Source organism: Canis aureus, chromosome 30, assembly GCF_053574225.1.
Source record: "Canis aureus isolate CA01 chromosome 30, VMU_Caureus_v.1.0, whole genome shotgun sequence".
NCBI lineage: Eukaryota > Metazoa > Chordata > Mammalia > Carnivora > Canidae > Canis > Canis aureus.
The window spans coordinates 14699122-14720469 of NC_135640.1; the positions used below are offsets into that span (position 1 = coordinate 14699122).

General features: G+C 39.5%; 1 protein-coding gene across 14 annotated transcripts in view; it reads right to left on the reverse strand.

Annotated features, from left to right (window-relative positions):
* Positions 1–21348, reverse strand: part of ROBO2 (roundabout guidance receptor 2) — a 1635852-nt gene that overhangs the window by 566139 nt on the left and 1048365 nt on the right. For 2 of the 14 annotated variants that reach the window (XM_077878789.1, XM_077878776.1), the window contains exon 1: positions 16110–16957. The exons of the other annotated variants lie outside the window; for them this stretch is intronic. In XM_077878789.1, the coding sequence (XP_077734915.1) occupies positions 16110–16170 (61 nt within the window). In that variant the 5' untranslated portion in view covers positions 16171–16957. Of the gene's footprint in view, positions 1–16109; positions 16958–21348 lie in introns of those variants that run through there. 14 annotated transcript variants of the gene reach the window in all.

The window sequence follows — 21348 nt, forward strand, 5'->3', positions numbered from 1 at the left end:
ATGTCATAAATACCTTTTCCACTTTATCCACTGCACTAACAAATACCTGTCCAAATGGCAATCACACTCCTTGACTGCCCAACTTTGGTGAAACTCTTTCACAGGGCTATAGACAGCTTTTCAGGTTCTTAGCAGACTGTACAAATACCTCAACTACAGCACTACTTGAGGGGACTGACCTTACTTAAGTCAGCTTGAGATCGAAAGAGCTCAATTGACTTCCCATAGTAAGTGCATTCCACGTGTAAACCGTAAGAATGAATGAAAAGTGATGAATTTGGAGAAATAATATGGGGGGTGGAGGGGAATATCCATCTTCTGGCTCCATGTGCCTCTTGCCCCATCCCATTCTCTGTTCTACCCTTCTAAAGAAAATGGGTATTTTATATTCTACAACAAACTATAACCCCCAGGCCACATCTGTCTGACTCCCTGTTTTGCTATGATGCGTACACAAGAAATGTTTTGTTGTTGTTGTTTTACTTTTATTTTATTTTATTTTTTTAAAGATTTTATTTATTTATTCATGAGAGACAGAGAGAGAGAGAGGCAGAGACACAGGCACAGGGAGAAGCAGGCTCCATGCAAGGAACCCGACGTGGGACTTGATCCCGGGTCTTCAGGATCAGGCCCTGGGCTGAAGGTGGCGCTAAACCGCTGAGCCACCCGGGCTGCCCATACTTTTAAATAATAATAAAAAAATCAGTCAAAAGGAAGCAATATTTTGAGAAACAGAAAATGGTATTTGTGATGTAAAGAAATTAAAAATTTAAATTTATGTATCCATAAGTAAAGTGCTATAGGAACACAATCCTGCTCATTTACTCACATATTGTCTATGGCTACTTTCTCTCTATAAAGACAAAGTTGAGTAGTTGTGACTGAGGAGTTCTTATGATCAGCAATGCCAGAAATAGTCACTGTTGGGCCTTATAGTTTTAAAACACCCAGTCTATAGTATCATGCTACTTCACTTAATAGTCGAGGTACCAGGAGACTACAAGAACAGGAAGGCATTGGTGGGCATTGGCAGTCAGCTCTGCATTCATTCTGTTCTCTTGGATTTATCATTAATGATATAAAATAATCACCAAAGCTCAGGTACTAGCTTGCATGTGATGCCTATCAAACATTTGAAAATATTTTAAACCAAGAAAGGTGATTTTAAAATCTAATTTCAGTTTATTATTGTGCCCACTAACATCAATTTGTTAAAAATAATGAGACCAGAAGAAAAACACAAAAAAGAATTTGAACCCATGTAGCCAAACTTAGGTATTATTTTCCACTCGTTATCATTTTTGCAGATCTCTACAGAACAGACTATAAAATTTCTCACATTTCTCCTAAACTGTATACCCAAAACATTCATGTCTAAGAAGATCTCACTATTGTTAAAAGTAATAAAAGAATTATGTTCTGGATCCTGTTCAGTCAATGCATCTGATTAGAATTCTTGTGTATTTACAAAGTGGGCACATATGGTTTACTACCTTTCTTTTGAAATGCAATACCACTTTGTATTAATCATCCCATATAATTTTTTTTTAGATTTTTTTTTTATTTATTCATGAGAGGACACAGGCAGAGAGAGAAGCAGGCTCCATGCAGGGAGCCTGACGTGGGACTCGATCCTAAGTCTCCAGGATCATACCCTGGGCTGACGGTGGCGCTAAACCGCTGAGCCACCTGGGCTGCCCCATCCCATATAATTTAAATCAAGAATAATTTTAAAATATTAATATTTTTCACATAAGCTTAACTCATTGCTTGGAAAGTTTTGTGACTCAGTCAAGAAAAGTAGCTGGTGAAATGTTTTACATTTTTGCCAATCTTTTTCTTCAATAGTTAAAAAAGGTTTAATGGGATCTATCTTAATATTGTTTCTCATTATCACAGGTTAGGATATACAGAGACAATATGTTCATCCTTCTCTAGTCTTAAGTGGATAGGGATTTTACCAAAGAATCTCTTTTGTACTCACTCCTGCTTCTGTTCTGCCAAAATCTCTCTCTCACAGTCTCATGGTCTAGCAATGAAATACAAAATGAAAGAAGTATTTCGATTGCACTTCAACCACACTCATTGAAAGAGAATCTCCCTCATCAGTGACGCAACGTTCCCTCAACAGGCACTAGAATCTCTGGCCCTTTAAACTGGGACTCAACACTCCTAATCTGAATCAGATTCTCTCCTTGCACCCACTTTCACATTTACCCCCTGGGCCCTTTCAATTGTAGTGCTTTGCTGGCTTCTTCCTCTACTTAGATTCCTAAATTTCTGATCATTTCCCTGAAGAATACATTTACATTTATATACCAAATAAAACATTAGTTCTTACTCTGCTAAGCAGTTTTGCTTAATTTCTTTTTATCATTTTGTTCTCTACTTTTATCACTAATAAAGATGTTCAATCAGACCTCACTTGAAGCTGATCTCTAGACATCACCCACCAAATCGTTACATTTTCATCTCTGATTGCCCTTGGGTATTACCACCTCTTAACAAGCTATTTCACTTCCACGGCGTGAAAAACAGGTTGCAGGAGGCATCACACAGAGCTTTTTAAATGTGGTTTGTTCTCATATTCAGACTACAATAAAGGCCTATCAATGAACAAGGTCCAGACTAGGCTGCTACATCAAAATTAAATTTAAAATGTAGAGTGAACAGCAGAATAATTGTAAAAGAACACTAAGAGCTGGCCTACTTTACCATCTAAACATTAGCAGTCTAGATGACATGAGAATCATGCTAAAAATAATATGAAAAAGCATCTCCTAGCATTTTCTAGTTACCATACACAGGCCATCAAAATTGGAAGCATTTCTATTGATGCATCTCAGATGATTGACATGGTTCCTAAACCTCAAACAATGTACCCAATGTAATCGAGAAATATAGAGAAGAAATATCATAATGATAAACTCTCTAATCCTCTATGCTAAACTAGCCTGTAGATATCAACATATATACATACATACATACATGTATACATAAATAACAACTTCTTTGTAAATCACACAGTCCCTTACATCCAAGTGCTCATGGGAAACTAACACCTGCCACCCTTAACACTTTCTCATTAGATGCTTCTCTAAACTCTCAAGAGTACTGTAATTAGTTTCTTTATCAAACAAACAAAAATGTGATTTGGATGCTGTGAAAGCAATCAGCTTAGACAACGTTCTGGATAAAATGTCTAATATCATCTTTTCAGTATGACGGTCATCACAAATATTGCCAAAAATATAAGAATGGTTTAAGTGGGGTTTTCTGTAAGTGTTCACTCGAGATATCTTCACATTTCAATAGTATCTTAAAGTTTATGAAACACTATTTTAAAAAAAGACTATTTCAGGTAGTGAAAATTTAGCAACTTCTTTGTCTAAAGCTTTGACAATGTCTAAGATCTAATTTGCAAAGGAGCCAAAGTCGTATGAAGACCTTTCTTGTCTGCCTTTTCCCCCCCATTAAAAACAGAAGGTATTAATCACCCGATTTCAAAGGCAGCTGACTGATGCTATTCACTGAGTAGGGCATTCTCACTAATGTGGCCCCATGAATAACTCTCAAGGCTTTTATTATGGCTCTGAGTGGACTCTTAGCAGCACAGTCTCCCTTTAGCAAACCCTCATCCCCTCAGGCTCCAAAAGGATTATAGATAGTGGCTGAAAGAAAGCATCATTGGTAAAAACAAAAGTTTTTAAAGAGACAAAAAATGGGAGTAAAGTGGACATATTGGAGACAAGTCATGATTCATGGCCTGTACTGTGTTCTGCTTCTCTTTCTCTTACTCAATACGCTCTTTAGTTTTACTGCTGGATAAGAGGAGACCAGCCCAGTGCACTTCTCCTAGCAACCGATATCAGACAGCAAAGAAGGCATGTCATCTGCTCAAAGGGAAAACGGAAGAATTTGGGGTCATACAAAGCAAGACACATGTTCTTTTGCATTTGATCCCAAATTGATTATCAAAAAGGATTCAGTAAACGCTAAATAATTCTGTTTTATGTGAATGTTAACAATCCACAGAACTAAATATCAGCTTGTCCACTTGCTATATAGCAGAGTTTCAAACGCTGGTCCAATTCATTTCATTCAAATGTTCAGTTTTCACTTTTCCAACATCTCCCCCTCCCGACCCCAGTCTCCTATCCTTCACAGAGACTGCCCCTCCCAGGTACATGCTTGCACCTCCTGGAGTAGTTCTAATGAAAAGATTGTGTGTAAACTCCTATAGCACCCTATGTTCATGCCATCTTCAGCGACTGCTTAGGAAGATAAAAACCACTTTCTGAAAAGAAAAGCTGAAAAAACTTGGAATTTAAGCTTAACACAATGAGACACATTTATTGGGAGCCTCAAAAGTCTGCAGAGAGTTTCATAACATCCAACTGATGAACATCACAGGTGTTACAGTTTAACTGAAAAGAATAATAATAATTTCTAGCCTGGAAAATGTTCTTCTTAACATAAAAGTTATCTGTTGGATTGTGAGTAGAGGGCAGGCATCAAACAACCCAAGTTTATTCATATCTTACAGCCATGTGTGTATGGGGCAGGGGGATAAGAGGGATCTTTGCCCAAAATCCGTACCCACATGTTGTACATTCTTTTCTCATTCTTTTTTTTCTTTCATTTGGTATTACAAGTCGACATTATCCAGGCTTTCAAATCACAAAGGCGGATTGAAACACTTAAAAACATACTTAGCTACAAAATCACCTACATGTTTTCAGGATGGTGAGCAAGGAACTTTCCAGTTAAATCTGTTAGCACTTCTTTTCTGGTGAAATTATTAAATAGCATTTGTGAGGAGAAAAGGAAGCTGAAAAATCAACGGAATGATTGCCAAAGATCTGTGAGACCAGGGCTCAGGTACCATGGAAATACTTTTTCACCATTAGCTTTTAACTCTTGAGATTATCACTGCAGTGAAAAAAAGTAGTTCTGAGACCATCAAATTCATGTTCTAACTCTTCATGGTCCATTTTGCAGGAAGAAAAAAGTGCTAAGGTATTGTGCTCAGTTACCTGGCATTTTCTTCTTCAAAGGTTACATCCTTCTTACTCAGTTTCTCTCCCAATCGATGATCCATGTGAAGAGGGGTTCACGTAATTGGCATTTGGGTGATGGCTTCTTGCTTTGTTGTTGACATTCGAAGCTATTTTAGAATGGACAAGCTCTTGCGAATTTAAGGAGGGGAAGATGAAAAGCCTTCCCTAGTTTAAAAGATCAACACTGAACTTGGTTGCCAATAGCTACTCTGTTATTTGACAGTACATTAGAGTTCACTTTAAATATATAAACACATCTTAGAATGCCTATTGCCAGGTTCCACTGAATTTCCCTTAATTTAATGTAACCCTAAAAACTATCAGATATACCTAAATGATTTAGTTTATATTTTACTACTTGCTAGTATTTGGAAATACACATTACAAAACTTTTAAGTGTGCCCATAACCTTGATTTATAAAATTTATAGCCTTTTCTTATAAAGAAAGCTTCTTCATTTAATTTTTTTGAAAATCAGAAGTTCCCCCTTTTTTTATCATTCTTATGAACATTTTAATTGTAACTGTTGCATAGGTTTTAGACATTTTTTTTAAAAAAAGAATAGTTTCAACTGGAGGTGCCTTGTTTAAACTTGAAAAGAGATGTAATAGCATAGTTGAGTTATATTCCATGTTTTCTAGCTCATTTCTAAAAAGGCTTGGAAACAAAAACTAGGAAAAAAGATCCCACATCAATCCTTACAATGGAAATTAAAAAGTGGCTATTAACTTTGTTTCCTGAGCTGAAACTGCTGGGTTTCATATGGTTCCAGTTACAGTGCCCATAAACTAAGTACATTGGTTTAAGACTATTGTTTTCTCAATATTATTATTTTTTAAATTCAATTTATTCATAAAGAAACCATGAGTTCCATTGTCATTATGTGGATGTAAATCACAAGACTAGTGAATTTTGCCTATCATTCATATTCACATCATTAAGCCCACACCAAAATATGGGGTTATACCCTATGTGGATTAGACAATAAACTGATTATTTTCAAAGACGGATGTATATGGTTTTGGATAATTTTTTTCCAGGCTAAATTTTCTCCTCCAATTGTACTCAAATATAATCATAAATGATAAGATATTAAACTAAATTACTTACAATAATAGAATTTAAGGCTAAGCAGATGCTGGAAATTATTATACAGTCAGATCTCATCTTTTTTTAAAGTAAGGATCTAAAGTCATACAATTAATTAGTAGTAGAGCAAAAGCTATAGTCTAGAGCTTCTGGCCACCCAAGGTGTGTGGTTCCACAATAGTAATATTGTTGTACTCAGGTTATCCCTTCTGATAAACACAGATAATGGATTAATTAATGGATAATCATCAAAATCATTAGAATCAATGTCTATCCTAAATGAAAGAAAAGTAAATGGACAAGAAAAAAATATAAGAGCAGAATGAATGCTGATTTTAAAAAGTATTTTCTGTACTAGGAGTGTTTATTTAGAACAAAGTTTGTCTTATACTATTGATCCTCATGGTACTCTATATCAAAAGCACCAGGGAAAAAATATTCTGGATAATATGAAAATCAGTCCTTATGAACCAAAAGGCAGGTTATAAAAGCATGGTCTATTTGTTAACAAATTGCTATTTGTAGTAGTCCTCTCTTGTTTATTCCTTTCATTCATAATGCCACTCACTTGGGAATTCCATTTGTTCTGTAATCAGCATATGATGCAATGGAAACACACCTGTCACAGCACCTTTGTCACAATTGCATAGGTGTGGCCACGGATGATTCCCCTTAAGATGCAACAAAGTTCTTAATCAGTCACCTGAAGACCCATGCTTGAAAGATTATGTGAAAATTATCATGAAATGCTTCTCAAACATAGCTTGATATGCTTCATTAGCTTGATAGCCAAACTCCTCTTAAAATTACTTGCAGTCAATACTGGAAAGGAAATAATGATATAACAAAAATAATAATAAACTACACTTAAATGGTGCTCATTAAGCACCAAGCACTCTTTAGAACATTTTACATATCATTTCTATATATAACATATATACATACATAAACATGTTTCCATATATATACACACACACAGTTCATATATACACATACAGGCACACATTCACTCTTCATATCAACTGTTATGAGACACATATAATCACCATGCATTTTTACAGATAAAAGGTATAAAAAGTTTAAAATATTTATTCAAACTCTGTACTGTTTGTTGACTGACTCTCTTACAATAATCATCTTACACTTTGTGCCTTATGGACAAACTATGTTACAATTCAACTAGATTTCTTGCCTTTTCCCTAGCACACCTTTGTCATCCCTGTGCCATTCTTCCTATTATTTCTTTTGCTTTAATGCCATTTCCAAACTTTCTATTAAAACCCTACTCTTCCTCTAAGTGACCTCTTTGATCTCGACTTCCCTCAGATTGCACCAGCTGGAAATCATCTATTCCTTCTCTGAGTTCCCACACTATGTTGTATATACCTTCAACCACTAATCAGACACTACTTTTGCTTTAGTGACTCAAACACATTGTATCTTCTCTTGTATAGGGTGATCTTGTTGAAAGTGGAAATTATTTAACAGGTCATTATGTTCCTCACAGAGCCCACAGCATGCCACTTGCTTATAAATGGAATAATAAGCCTGTGCTAAATCAAATAGATACTCTCAATGTATCTCAAGCTATGTCTCCCATTGATATGTTCAGAAAACAGCTGGTCATTGCAGTAACAAGTCTGGAACTCCTAGCAAAGAGTTCCAGGGCTGAGAAGTTCAAAACGGTCTCTCAAGAGAAGCATGGTATAGAAATAAACATTGCTGGACCCTAGCTACAGCTCTACCATTAAGTAGCAAAGGGATCTGTGACAAAGCACATAAAATCTCTGAGCTTCAGTTCTCCATGTATCCAACCAAAGACAGAGTTGTGCTGCCTAACTGTGAAAACTTTTAGCTCTGAGGTGCTATCATTCCATAATTTATATTTAGTATTATTGAAGTCTCTGCTGAAAGTGAAAAGTTCAATTTAAGTGAATTTCATTTGTAAGACTTTTACAGGGTGATTGGAGAAGACTTAGAAGACAATCACTGAAGGGATAAGAAAGTAGTATAGATGGAAATTTAAGATATATTATTATAATATAAAACTGTCTCGCTATAAAACATCACATCAAACTCATAAAGGTCACCGAATATTTTCTTTCCAAGGTGAATTAAAAGAATATAATCACCTCATATATTGCCACTAGGAATGTAAAACTGTACAGTTGCTTTGGAAAACAGTCTTACAGTTCCTCAAAAGGGTAAACATGGGAGCTAAGATGAGCCATCAACTCCACTCCAGGTATACACCAAGGAAAGAAAAATATAGGTGCACATAAAGATTAGTATACACATGTTCACAGCAATAATATCTAGAATAGCCCCAAAGCAGAAACAACTCAAATGTCCATGAACTGATTGATTCAAAGGATAAATGATAGAGGGACACCTGGATGGCTCAGCGGTTGGGCCTCTGCCTTCGGCTCAGGGCGTGATCCTGGAGTTCCGGGATCGAGTCCCACATCAGGCTTCCTGCGTGGAGCCTGCTTCTCCTTCTGCCTGTGTGTCTCTGCCTCTCTCTCTGTGTCTCTCATGAATAAATAAATAAATAAATAAATAAATAAATAAATAAATAAATAAAAAGATAAATGATGGGGAATACTACTCTGCAATAAAAAGTAATGAAGTATTGATATGGGCTACAACATGGATGAGCCCTGAAAACATTAGACTAGGGGAAAGAAAACAGTCACAAAAGACAATATAGTATATAATCCTATTCCATAAAATGTCCAAAATAGATCTACAGAGACAGAAAACAGACTAGTGGCTTCCTAGGGCTGGCAGAGGGGTAGTAGATGAGGATAAGACACCGGGGTTTTTTTTTTGGATAATAAAAAAAGTCCTAAAATTATATTGCAATGATGGTTGCACAATTCTGTGAATATGCTAAAAACCACTGAGTAGTATACTTTATACAGATGAAATGTATGGTATATGTATTACATTTCAATAAACTTGTTGGGAGAGAAAAAAAAAACCGTTTAATTAACAAAATTTACAGATGTCTATGTTGGCCCCTAGCTCAGTTTTTTAGAAAAATAAATTTTCCAATTAAGACTCCTTTGAACTTTTTTCTTAAAATCAAAACTAGGTCTCTAAAGAGGGTCCAGCCTGCCTAATTCCTGACTATACTTCAGTTTAATGTCAATGATGATAAACAGGGCCCTGGATATAATGTTTACAACAGCATATAGGGTAGGCCAATGCCCACTACTAGGGATATTACTTTTAATCTCCCTCTTCTTTTTCAGTTGTTAATGAGCCATATATTTGGATAATAACATTAGAAGTAATCCACTTAATTCTATCTCTAAAATTCACTTTTCTGTTGCTAATGCATACATGGAAAGCTGCCCTAAATGTACAGAGAAATCTCAATTTTAAGCCAGATACCATCATTTAAGTCAATTTTCCTTAGTGGAAAGGGAATGTGTACGCTCCTATTGAGGCACATTGGAATCATTTAAAGGAGTTCCCTATTTATACACATATCATTCAACAAAGTGCTAAAAACACAGCAGTGTTAGTGTGGAGTTTGGGGGTGAGTGACCATGAAAACCACCACTACAGAAAATATTCTTGGTTTAATGGGAAAAAAGCCTATCAAAACAAATGGTCAATTCTATATCTTCTGCTAGGTGAAAATCAGAATATTAAGTCACCAGAAATCAAGATGTCATTTGTATCAAAATATGCATGTTTGAGAACTCTGTCTCTCACTAGATACACATACAAAGGTGCCCATACACAGACCCCAAAATAAATAAACCTTGTTCACATGGTGAATGTTTCATGTGTTGAGGAGGCCATGAAAATAAACATCTCAAAAGCACTCCATAAACACATTTTCATTTATGCAAAAATATTTGAATATCTACTATGTGTCATCCAGTGCTCTAGACATTGGAGGAACAACACTATTAAATATGACAGACAAAGCTAAGTCTCTGCCCTAGGAGCTCAGTGGAAGAATGAGACAGGGATCCTTGGGTGGCGCAGCGGTTTGGCGCCTGCCTTTGGCCCAGGGCGCGATCCTGGAGACCCGGGATCGAATCCCACGTCGGGCTCCCAGTGCATGGAGCCTGCTTCTCCCTCTGCCTGTGTCTCTGCCTCTCTCTCTCTCTCTGTGACTATCATAAATAAATAAAAATTAAAAAAAAAAAAAAAGAATGAGACAACAAATAAACATTTCTACCTATCCATTGTTGGGAGAAAATTCTCATGGTTCTCTCATGTTTCTGCATTCTGCTAACAGAGCCACTGAAACACATTTATTACAAACTATCTTTTCAAGTATGCTTACATGCCAAATAGCCTTCTAAATTAAATTAAATTAAATTAAATTAGTAAGAAATACTTAGTATCTAATTATTTGCAAATGCATCAAAATAATACAATGGATGGGGAGGGGGATGGATTAAGTAGGTGATGGGGGTTAAGAATTGCACTTGTGATGAGCACAGGGTGATGTATGCAAGTGTTGAATTACTATTTTGTACACCTGAAACTAATATAAGATTGTGTTAACTAACTGGAATTAAAATAAAACCTTTATTAAAAAAACAATGTAATGGATGCTTAGAAGAACTGATAAATGGATAGATGTGTGGTAACCAAGTATAGTAAAATAATGCTAGATTCTAAGAAAAGATATCTGAGTTTACTGTATAATTCTTTCAGCTTTGCTATATGTTTGGAAACGCTTAAAATAAAATATTGGGGGGAAATCACAAACGCACACATAAAATCGTTGATACCAGAACATATTTCAAAGAATTTACTAACAAATTGGATATGGACAATGAGAATAAGGCAAGAATGATTTCTAGTTTTGGGTCATGGAAAGTTCTTTGAATAGTGATGACATTTACTGAGCTGGAAATTACTAGAAAAAGAAGAAGATTCTATCCTCAGCTTGAGTTTAGTATTTTTTTCCTTTTTTAAAAAATTGAGATATAACTGACACATTATTTTAGTTTTAGGTATACAATAAAATGATCTGAAATCTGTATACATTGCAAAATGATCACCATAGTATGTTCAGTTACCATCCAAGTTTGATATATTCTTAGTAGATATCAAGCAAATGTCAAGTAGTAAGCTGGATATGTCAAACACTGTCCAAGGCACTGGAGATACAACAATATATAGAAGAGCCGAGGTATATCCTCACGGTACCTATATTCTCCTACAAAATGATTACAGCAATATAAGAAGTATCAGCACTGAGACAGACTTAAAACCCTTGTGACTAGATAAGAATTCTTAAGGATGAGATGCAAACGGAAGAGAAAACGCTAAGAATTGAGGTAGGTTATCCCAAAAGAGTTTTGAGTTAGAAATAGGTATTTTGGGTAAGTATACTATACTTTAGATGCTATATTAAATCTCTGGGATGGTATAACATATACTTAATACATTGCAAGAGTTGATGGGAATTCCCTCTTAAAATATTTTATGTAATTATTCATCCATGCTTTATTCAATAATTAAAAAAAGAAAATCAATATAAATACCAATGTATTTACTTAGGTTGACAAGTCTATACCTGGAGACACTATAAAAAGCTAACAATATTTTTCTTTATCTATAAAATAGCACTCTGTAAATGTTCATTGTCTGTTTGAACCCAGGTCAGTAAACTTCTGTTTGCCTAGCTGGAAAAAAAGATAGGATCTATGCAAAATAAGTTTGCATAAACCTATATAGTATTATAAAAGAAAAATGACAGCCAAGACCCAAATTGGATATAACCAAAGGTAACATTATTAACATATCTCCTTTATTTATTTTTTATTTTTTTTAACATATCTCCTTTAAAGGCAGATTTTCTAAATTGTTATTCAAGAAACATATTTTCTTCACTCTTCAAATGTTTGTTTCTCTAATTCTTTCCACCAGGTCCAAAAAAAGGAGGAGGAAAAGAAGAAAGAAATGAAAGAGAGGAAGAGGAAGAAGAGGAAGAGGAGGAGGAAAGGAAGAGGAGGAGTAGGAGAAGGAAAAAAGAGTAGGAGGAGAAATAAGTAAAAGGAAAATCTTTTTTTTTTCTAAAACTCAAAAAAATTGCACATAAGAAGTATATGCATCTTTACAGATTGCAGGAACTACTGCAGCAGATATCACTAGACACACCATCTCACATATCTAAGTTCCCTTCATTACTATATATGTATCCCAGTATATGCAATCTGCTTACATATCAATATTTTTATTATCAAAGATGCTATTTTGTACAAACTGCTCAGGAATGAGATGACCAGAATTATTATTATTATTATTATTATTTTGTATAATCATAACATTTTTTTCCACTTTAAGATACTCTTTCTTTTTATGCTCTAAGAAATCTTTTGGTTTACAGTCCACATGTTGCCTAGAGTCAAAGGTTATTCAAACAAAGCCAATACAAAGTGATATCACTACATAGTTGCAAGAACAAATTTCAGGGTACTTTTATGCAGTTTAAGTTCTGAAATAGACTATATATGGCTCTGATAATGAGCCCATTACTAAAAGTCACTTTAGTAAAATGTATAAACCTGTATGAGATTATATGTCTACACTATGTACACACATTATCTTTATCTCCCCAAATATCATGTGTGCCATTTTCATTTAAGAAGAATTAAAAATAGGGATCCCTGGGTGGCTCAGAAGTTTAGAGCCTGCCTTCGGCCCAGGGCGTGATCCTGGAGTCCCGGGATCGAGTCCCACATCGGGCTCCTTGCATGGAGCCTGCTTCTCCTTCTGCCTGTGTCTCTGCCTCTCTCTCTCTCTCTGTGTCTCTCATGAACAAATAAATAAAATCTTTTTAAAAAAAAAGAGAATACTTACAAATTGAAGATAAGAGCATTATTGTCATTTTAAAAACATCTCTTCACAATTGTTGTATAATTAATGAATTGACACAACGCACAGGAAATAGATGCAATTAAAAAGCGTTGTGGTAACTGATGTTTAGTTCCCTATAAATGACTATAAAACCATAGTCTTGTTTAAAAATAAAGAAAATCTGGAGAACAAAAGCTAAACTTAATACATATTCTCCTATGGAACAGTAATGATAAATATGTATGTGGTTCATTAATCTGTATCAAATGAGAAAATCTTTATTTACATCCAAAATAGAAAAGTTTGTCCCTAGTTCTCAACTAACTTAATGTTTATTCTCTATGGATTCCTACAGACACAAGGTACCAAAAAAAAAAAAATCATAAACAGTATTAGCAGATATCTTCTATGAGAAGGCAAAACTCCACCATTTTTCATATACTATAAAAATGCACATATAAATAACCCACCAAGCAAATTTCAATGCAAATCTATGTATCATTTGTCACTGAATAAAATTAATTTCTGTGTCTAGCACAAGGATAGTCAGTATATCTTTGAAATGGTACAAGCTTCTCTAAATTTGAAATTCATGGGGAGAATAAGCACACACTTCTAAGAAGGATAATAAGTAAACAGAAATCACAGAATCCTGGAAGAGAAATAGCCTTAGAGATCCTACAAACCAGCCCCCTCATTATAGATGTGAACGCTCAGTCCCAGTGTGTTGGAATAGCCTAGAGGGCAGTGTTGTCTACATCCCAAATTTTCAACAATCCCCATGGAGAGGCTGTCATCATTCTGGAGTAAACCAAAGGCAATCCAATGTCAGATATATGCTTTATGTACTCATTCAGCAAGTGTCCACAGCTTAATTTTCTTTAAAAGTAGCAGACGCTGAATACAAAAACTAGTTTCTCACACACACACACACACACACACACACACAAATTCACCATTACCTTTTCAACTTTTCAACCGTGGGTATTTTTCACTACGTTACCATGAATTTTACTGCACAATTACAGTCCAGACATAAACTTCCCCTTTATCCTATAATACTAAATCAGAACAAAGGTCCTAGGTGTGTCTCTGGAGCACAAGAGGTGAGGTAGGGGGAGAAGGAAGAAAAGAAGGGAGAGAGGTACGAAGAGAGGGAGGCAGGCTAGGAGGAGAGAGGGAAGGAAGGAAGGAGAGAGATGATGTCTTGCTACGCTGTTCCAGCAAGCTGGTTAATTGCATTTGTTTCATATATCTCCAAACACTCTGGTACATTAATTACATTCTGTAACACCAAGCTCTTCTGATTCCCTCTGTCACTTCCACTGAGCAATTTAATTGTATTCCTCTTAGCTACACACTAACTCAAAAAAGAAAGAGGAAGGAAGGGAGGGAGGGAAGGAAGGAAGGAAGGAAGGAAGGAAGGAAGGAAGGAAGGAAGGAAGGAAGGAAGGAAGGAAACAACTTGCTGATAATTCTGTAATTCTGTCACCTAATATATAGTTTATGCATGCATTCCTGGTATTGAAATAGATAAATCCATGCTTTATAAGGACATATTATCCAAAAAGTCATATCAAAGTCTTCTTGTCATGACAATCAAACACACTTGGGAGAAATATGTAAGCCTCTTGGTTAGGGCAATGTATATGTGCTGTAAAGGTAAATGTATTGAAGAAGAAAATGCGTGGTGAATGATTAGGGATGACTATAGACACTGTCACGGTGTGATTCACGATGCTTAATTCCTAAACATCTACTACTTAGAAGGGAAGAAGGAAAAGCAGCGTGGCCGCGCGAATGCCTTGCCTACTACCGCTGGGGGCAAAGGTACTCATGTAGTCCAAGATTGAAAACAGCCACTTGACAGTAGGTAAACTCATCTGGACTGCCTCATGTTTATAGAAAGCCTTCCTGTTTTGAGTCCGATGCATTGGGTTCTGTGCAGCAGCAGCTGCCAGGAACAAAGTTAGCTCCTACAGGCGGGCAAAAATAGGCAGTGTCCCAAATAATGAATTCGTCCACGATGCAAATGCTGGAGGAAAGTTTATGTAGCAACAAGCTCCCGTGGTGGCTCAAATATTTGGACCAATACACAGATTCTTTACAAGTACAATAGTTACGAATCTGAAGCACTACAATCCACATTTTCAGGAAGACAAACAAACAAACAAACATGCTCCGGGCTTCTCCTTATACAAATTCTTTCCATTGATCAGAAAATTAAGGCTCCCGGAAGGTTAATACCAAGCGTTCTTTCGACTTGTCTCTTATGAACAAAAAAGCACGTTAATGACTACTTTCCACTCATCATTCAAAAGAGCTACATAAAAGATTTTGCCATCCTCTCACAAGAAACTGACATCCTGTGAAAATATCCCAGGAAACCACATCTGAACAAAAGACAGGAGGATCACAGGCAGAATGCCGTCTGCCTGACAGACTGACTCAACCTAGAGGGAGACACCTACGGCACCTGTTTCAGATCCCCATTGTGTCTGCCACTGGGGACTGGGCTCGGCGTTCTCTGTGCCCCCGGCCAGCCCAGAGCTTATGCTTCCCCCTTCCTGGAGCCTCGCCCAGTCTCACTTTTGACAGTTTTCTCCCTCTGATCTAAATTCTTGATTCTGATTTCACACTAGAAGAGCACTCAGCCGCACACAAGTGATACCCATTGATCCCTGAGATACCCTGTCTCCAATTCCTAAGCCACTGAACCTTCCCTGAAGTGTCTATTACTATTTTCCTTCAATTGAATTTCTAAGCCAAAGTTCAGATACAAGAACACACAGCAAAAGGGAGTAGGCACAAGAGTATTCAAGAGATCTGCTTTAATATCCCTTTTTCTAACAAGACGGGGAGCCCATTATTTATTACCCAACTCCTCAATTAATTAAGAAAATCACAACAATCACAACAATAGGTGACTACAAACACATTCCACCGGCAGCAGTTTAGAAACAAAGACGTAAAATCTCGGTCCCCCAAAAGCCCCTGTTTCTGCTCAAAAGGGGCTAACAGACATAATGTCATTTTATGTATAGCCTACAACACACTCAGAAAGAAATGGGGTTTTTTTTAGGGGGGGGCGGAGGGGGAAGAATAAAAGTATCTTTAACTTACCATCAACCGGAACATATAACAATCCACAGAGCAGTAGTTGTGTAAACATCAGCCGACTCATTTTGACATATTAAAAAGGATCCAGAGTGTTTAAGAAACCAATCCCAGAGCAAAAGTACAAAAATAAGTATCAAAAAAAGAGGTAGGTCCAAAGTTTAGACTTTCCTAGATGCTAATTAAAGTCCAGAAGAGCAAGTCGCCGCACGGTCATAAGGGGTTAGTGGAGAGGTCTTGAGTGGGGCACGTTTGGATCCATCCAAATTACCAGAGGGCACTCCAAAGGCTGCTGTGTTTCCACCCTCTGGCTTCCCAAATTCCCACCAATTCAGCCCAGCCGGAGGGATTATTCGAGTGCGTCTAACCCCCTCTCCTCGGGCTCCATTGCCATCCAAAGCCAAGTTCTTTCTTCAGGAGTCAGGAAGGCGAAGGGGGAGGCCAAAGACCTAATTCCTAGAAAGTGTTCCGCAAAGTTGCCAGCGCGCGGCCGAGGAGGCACGGGGCTGCCCACGGCTCCTCCTTGCCCGGTCTCTCCTCGGTGCAGCTCCACGTCCAGAGTTGGTTTTTTGTTTGTTTTTTGTTTTTTTTGTTTGTTTGTTTGTTTTTGTTTTTGTTTTTTTGTTTTTTTTTTTTTTTGGTTGGTTGGTTTTGTTGGTTTTAGTTAGTTTGGTTGGTTTTTTTTTCACTTAACTTCCATAATAAGGAGGTGTCGGAGCCACACTTTGCAGGCGGCCGACCTGGCGGGCCTCTCCGCTGCAGCCCCGCGGCCTCCCTCCGCCACTCGCGGCTCCGAAAGAGGCAAAGAGGAATCAGGACGGCTCGGGCGGAGACTCCGAACTCCGACTCGGCGGGGCTGCGAGCGAGCGAGCGAGCGAGCGAGGGAGGGAGGGAGGGAGGGAGGGAGCGCGGGGCAGGGCCCAGGCGGCGCCCCCACCCCCCGCGGCCCGCCTCCCGCCTCCCGCCGCCCGCCTCCCGCCTCCGAGCGCCGCGCCCCCCGCCGCTGCGGACGCCCGCGGGGCCGGCGAGGGAGCCCCGGGCCGGGGAGCGCGCCGGGAGCGAGCGCGCGGCGCAGTCCGGCCGCCCGCGGGGGTCGCAGCCGCCGTCCCCGCGCCCCGGCCCCGCGCCGCCGCCGCCGAGCGTCCGCCTCCTCCTGCGGCTGCCGAGCGTGGCCGGACTCGGAGGAGGGAAGGCGAGGAGGCGGGCGGGGCGGGGAGGAACGCGAGCGGCGAGCTGCGAGCTGCTCCGAGCGGCCGGCGGAGGGGCGGGGTGAGGACGGGAGCGCCGAGCTCCCCACCTCCGGAGCCCGCCCCCCGCACGTGCAGGGGCGCCAGCCGGCCGGGGGGGCGGGGAGCGGGGAGCCGGGGCTCCTGGGCGGACGGAACCGAGCCCACGTGGAGGGCGTGGAGGGCTCTGGTCTCCGCTGCTCGCGGCGCCCCGTCCCCGGGCAGGTAACGTCCCCGGCCAGTGAGCTCAGGGCCCTCCCGCTCGCCCGCCCCGTCCCCCGGCCGCCGGGATGCACGCGCGCCTTCCGGAGAAACAGCGGCCGGAGCCCCGGGCGCAGCCTCGTTCCCCCTGGAGTCGCACAAACACGCACCCGTCACCTTTGAGCCGAATGAGAAGCTGGGCGGGAGGGGGCGACGGAAGGAGGCAACACATGCCCACCCTCCGGGGCGGGAGGGCCGTGTGGGTGCTGCCCGCCGCGTTAAGACGGGTGGCGATGGGTGGGGGTGGGTGCGAGACCTCTGGCCTCTGCCCGCTCCGTTTGGCAAGATGTACGGCCCCTGAGGAACCCGGGGGGGGGGGGGAGCATCCCCGTCCCCGTCCCCGTCCCCGTCCCCGTCCCCGTCCGCGTCCCCGTCCCCGCTTAGGCTACTCCGTTGCCTTCTGACCCCTCGAAGAGGAGCTTGACGCCGCATCGTGGGACGCGAGGAGTTGGGCGCGAGATGCCCGCGTCGGGCGCGGGGTCAGGGACGGGGCCGAGGAGTGTGCCCGAAGCTCTTACCCCCCCCCCCCCCCGCCCCACACACACACCAGCACGTCTGAAAGGAAATTCGGAAAACACAGGATGGAGGAAAGCTGAAAAGCCACTGAGCTAAAAGAAGCTCCAAAAGAGCCGAATTCCAGCCCGAAGATGACAAACCCTGGAAACCAAGGCAAAAACCACCAAGTGAACGCCGTCGGGACGGGGCATGATTATGGGAAGCCACGTGAGATCAAAGGGATGCCGGGGACGGCGGTGCCCCGGGGCGGCCGGGCCCACGTGTGACCACGGGCTCGCCGGGGGCCGTCCGCGGCTTGTGCCGGGGATCAGGAGGCGGGATCTGGGGACTCACGCAGGTCCCCGAGCCCTGCTGACGGCTCGATTGTGAGACTTTAGCTCCCCCTACTGGACAGTATCAGGAAGGAGGCCCTCCGGTGGAGGCGGCTGCGGAGGAGCCTTTTGTTTGGTGGATGCGTTTTGGTGTCACTTAATTTGGCTCTCCCTTGCCCATTGTGGACGTGATGTTGTGTGTTTCAAGAAAAAAGAAGAAGAAAAAGGTCAGGGACGCTTAAGCAATTAGGAGAGTTCCTAGGGCATCTCAGCACACTTGAAAATTATGGTGATGAGATAATTTTGCAAAAGAATGAAACAAACCACTTTCCTTGTGAGGCATTAAGAGTAATTTCAGCAACTTTTGATATACACCATGTAGTTGTAAAGTTTAAAAAGTGCATTAATGTGCTAAAGGTATCCTCACAGTAATGATTCTGACTGCGTTCTCGTTTTACCACCCTATGAAAGAAAGGCTGAACATGTTCACATGTTTTTTGGTTTTGTTTTGTTTTTCCCCAAAGAGCCAAATCTCAAGTAATCCTGTGCTCTGGGAAAAGCCCAAAATTCATTGGAATGACATGTCTCTTCTCTTTCTGTAATACCGAAAAATAACTGATAATTCTTTAAACGTGTATTTTAGACGTTTGGACCAAGATTGAAAGTAACGGATTATAAAGTCTACCTCATTCCTCTAAATAATGTACACCCTCCCACGCACAGTCTCTATCTCGATCAAATTACAAATACTCTGACAATAGAGTCTCCCTAATAAAATAATTCAGAAATTAAAATGATGCGGATTCTAAATACTTAAACTTTAACGTAGATCTCAGAAAGGAACGTACTAGGATATTTCACCTGGAGGAGTTTTCTCATGACTGTTAACTTATAGGACAAAAGATGGATTCCATGTTATAGTTGATAGACTCACCTTCAATAGATGCTTTTCCTTAAGTGATCTCTAAAATCACTCAGAGGCAGAAAGAATGTGTGTGGGAAGAAGGGGGGATAGGTTGGAGAATGACCTACGATTTACTATCATCCTCTAAGGCAGAAAAGTGTGGCCTCATAGGTTGCAGAAAGTTGTCCTTCTGTAGAATATGACAAATGACCTCATGGGGAGAAAAGGATTATTCAAAGGAAATGGCTTTGATTATATTTACTTGGCATTTTTGGGCCAAGCCTCATCATTTTGCATTCATAATACTTTATCATTTGAAAGCGGCGAAGAAGGCCAGTGATTTCAGTCTGGTGCCACTTTTTGTTGTACAACACCTACATTCTGTAATACTGTCTACAACAAAGGAAATTTGAAGTACATGTTTTCTGCTTTTCTCCAAGATAAGTTCATAAGTGATATTTTAAGTGAATGTCTTGTCAGTATCTCATTTGACATTAAACATGACTTAGGAAAACTAATATATTCTTTTAAAAATCTCATACCAAGTGGTGGTTTAAGATTATGAGCAAAACTCTCACACTGTCAGCAACAGTGAGAGTCAGCAGACAGAAATGTAATATGAACAACGTTAAGTCCAAGGGGGAACAAAGACATCTTCTGGGAGATTTGACAAGATCTATATTAGAGAAATGTGTATATTTCAATTAAATTTAGCACACTTCTAGTGAGCACTGTCTATGTAAAAAATTGATTTCTTACTCTATTATTTTCTTAAAGCAAAATCTTTAAAACCTGAACATTCTACTAGAAGTTGGAAATTCAGAAATAATTTTTCAAAACAATTTCAAGGGACGCCTGGGTGGCTCAGCGGTTTGGCGCCTGCCTTCGGCCCAGGGTGTGATCCTGGAAACCTGGGATCGAGACCTATGTCAGGCTCCCTGCATGGAGCCTGCTTCTCTCTCTCTGCCTCTCTTTCTGCCTGTGTCTCTGCCTCTCCCTCTGTATCTCTCATGAATAAATAAATAAAATCTTAAAAAAAATTTTTTTCAAAAAAAAAGTTAGAAATTCAATTTTAGCAGTGCTTCAGCTTCAAAACATTTTTTTAAGGTTTTCAGTAAGACAAAAAGCTAGAAATGGCTTAAAATGGCAAAGTCCCACCACCACTGAATCAGAGTTTAAGATTCAGAAAATTAAGTGGCCTTTGGTTTCAATATCTTTCCAAATACGAATTGTTTTTGTTTCTTCTCTAAAGCAGCTGAATCGAGAAATGTGCATGGAAATCTAGGCTCCTTTTATGTAAAACTTGGAATGGTATTATTATGTACTCAAAATGTGCCTACCAGATAAACATATATTTTAATACATCTAAAGAAAACTGTGTGTAAGAGACTATAATTAACCCTAATTTGGGTAAGGTGATCAAATGGCCTTCTTTGTGATTGTTCTTCTAAGTTGCCATTCATGGAGAACTGTAAAATACTCATCTGAAGGCAATCTGCACAATATAGGATATAAAATATTAAATATTTCTTTTTCATGCCAGATTCTTCAAAAATGTGGTATAAATGGAAAAATGCCAATCCATTTTTTTCACTCCTTCCAATATACTCTTGTTATAATTGTAAGATAGTATATACAGGCAAATCAAAGGTTTGATCCAGGATGATAATTTTAATATCTGCCACCATGTGGTGAGCACTTACTCTGTGTCAGGGATTTTTCTAGTTTCTTAAGAATTCACCATAGTGTTTAATTCCTATAAAACCTATTTTATGTGTGTGATATTATTCCTATTGTGCAGATGAGAATATCGAAGATTAGATGTCTCACCCAAGTTAATAAAAGGCACAGTACTCCTTTGAATCCAGAACTGACCACAAAACCTAGGCTGAGTGTTAGGCTGTGTTTCCCAGGATTACTTGTGATACCTTCCACATTATAGAAACACTTTAATAAATTGCTTTGATTGATAACTTTAAGACAGTCCTTGATGCACTAAAAATATGGAAATATGTAATCAGTTTTTG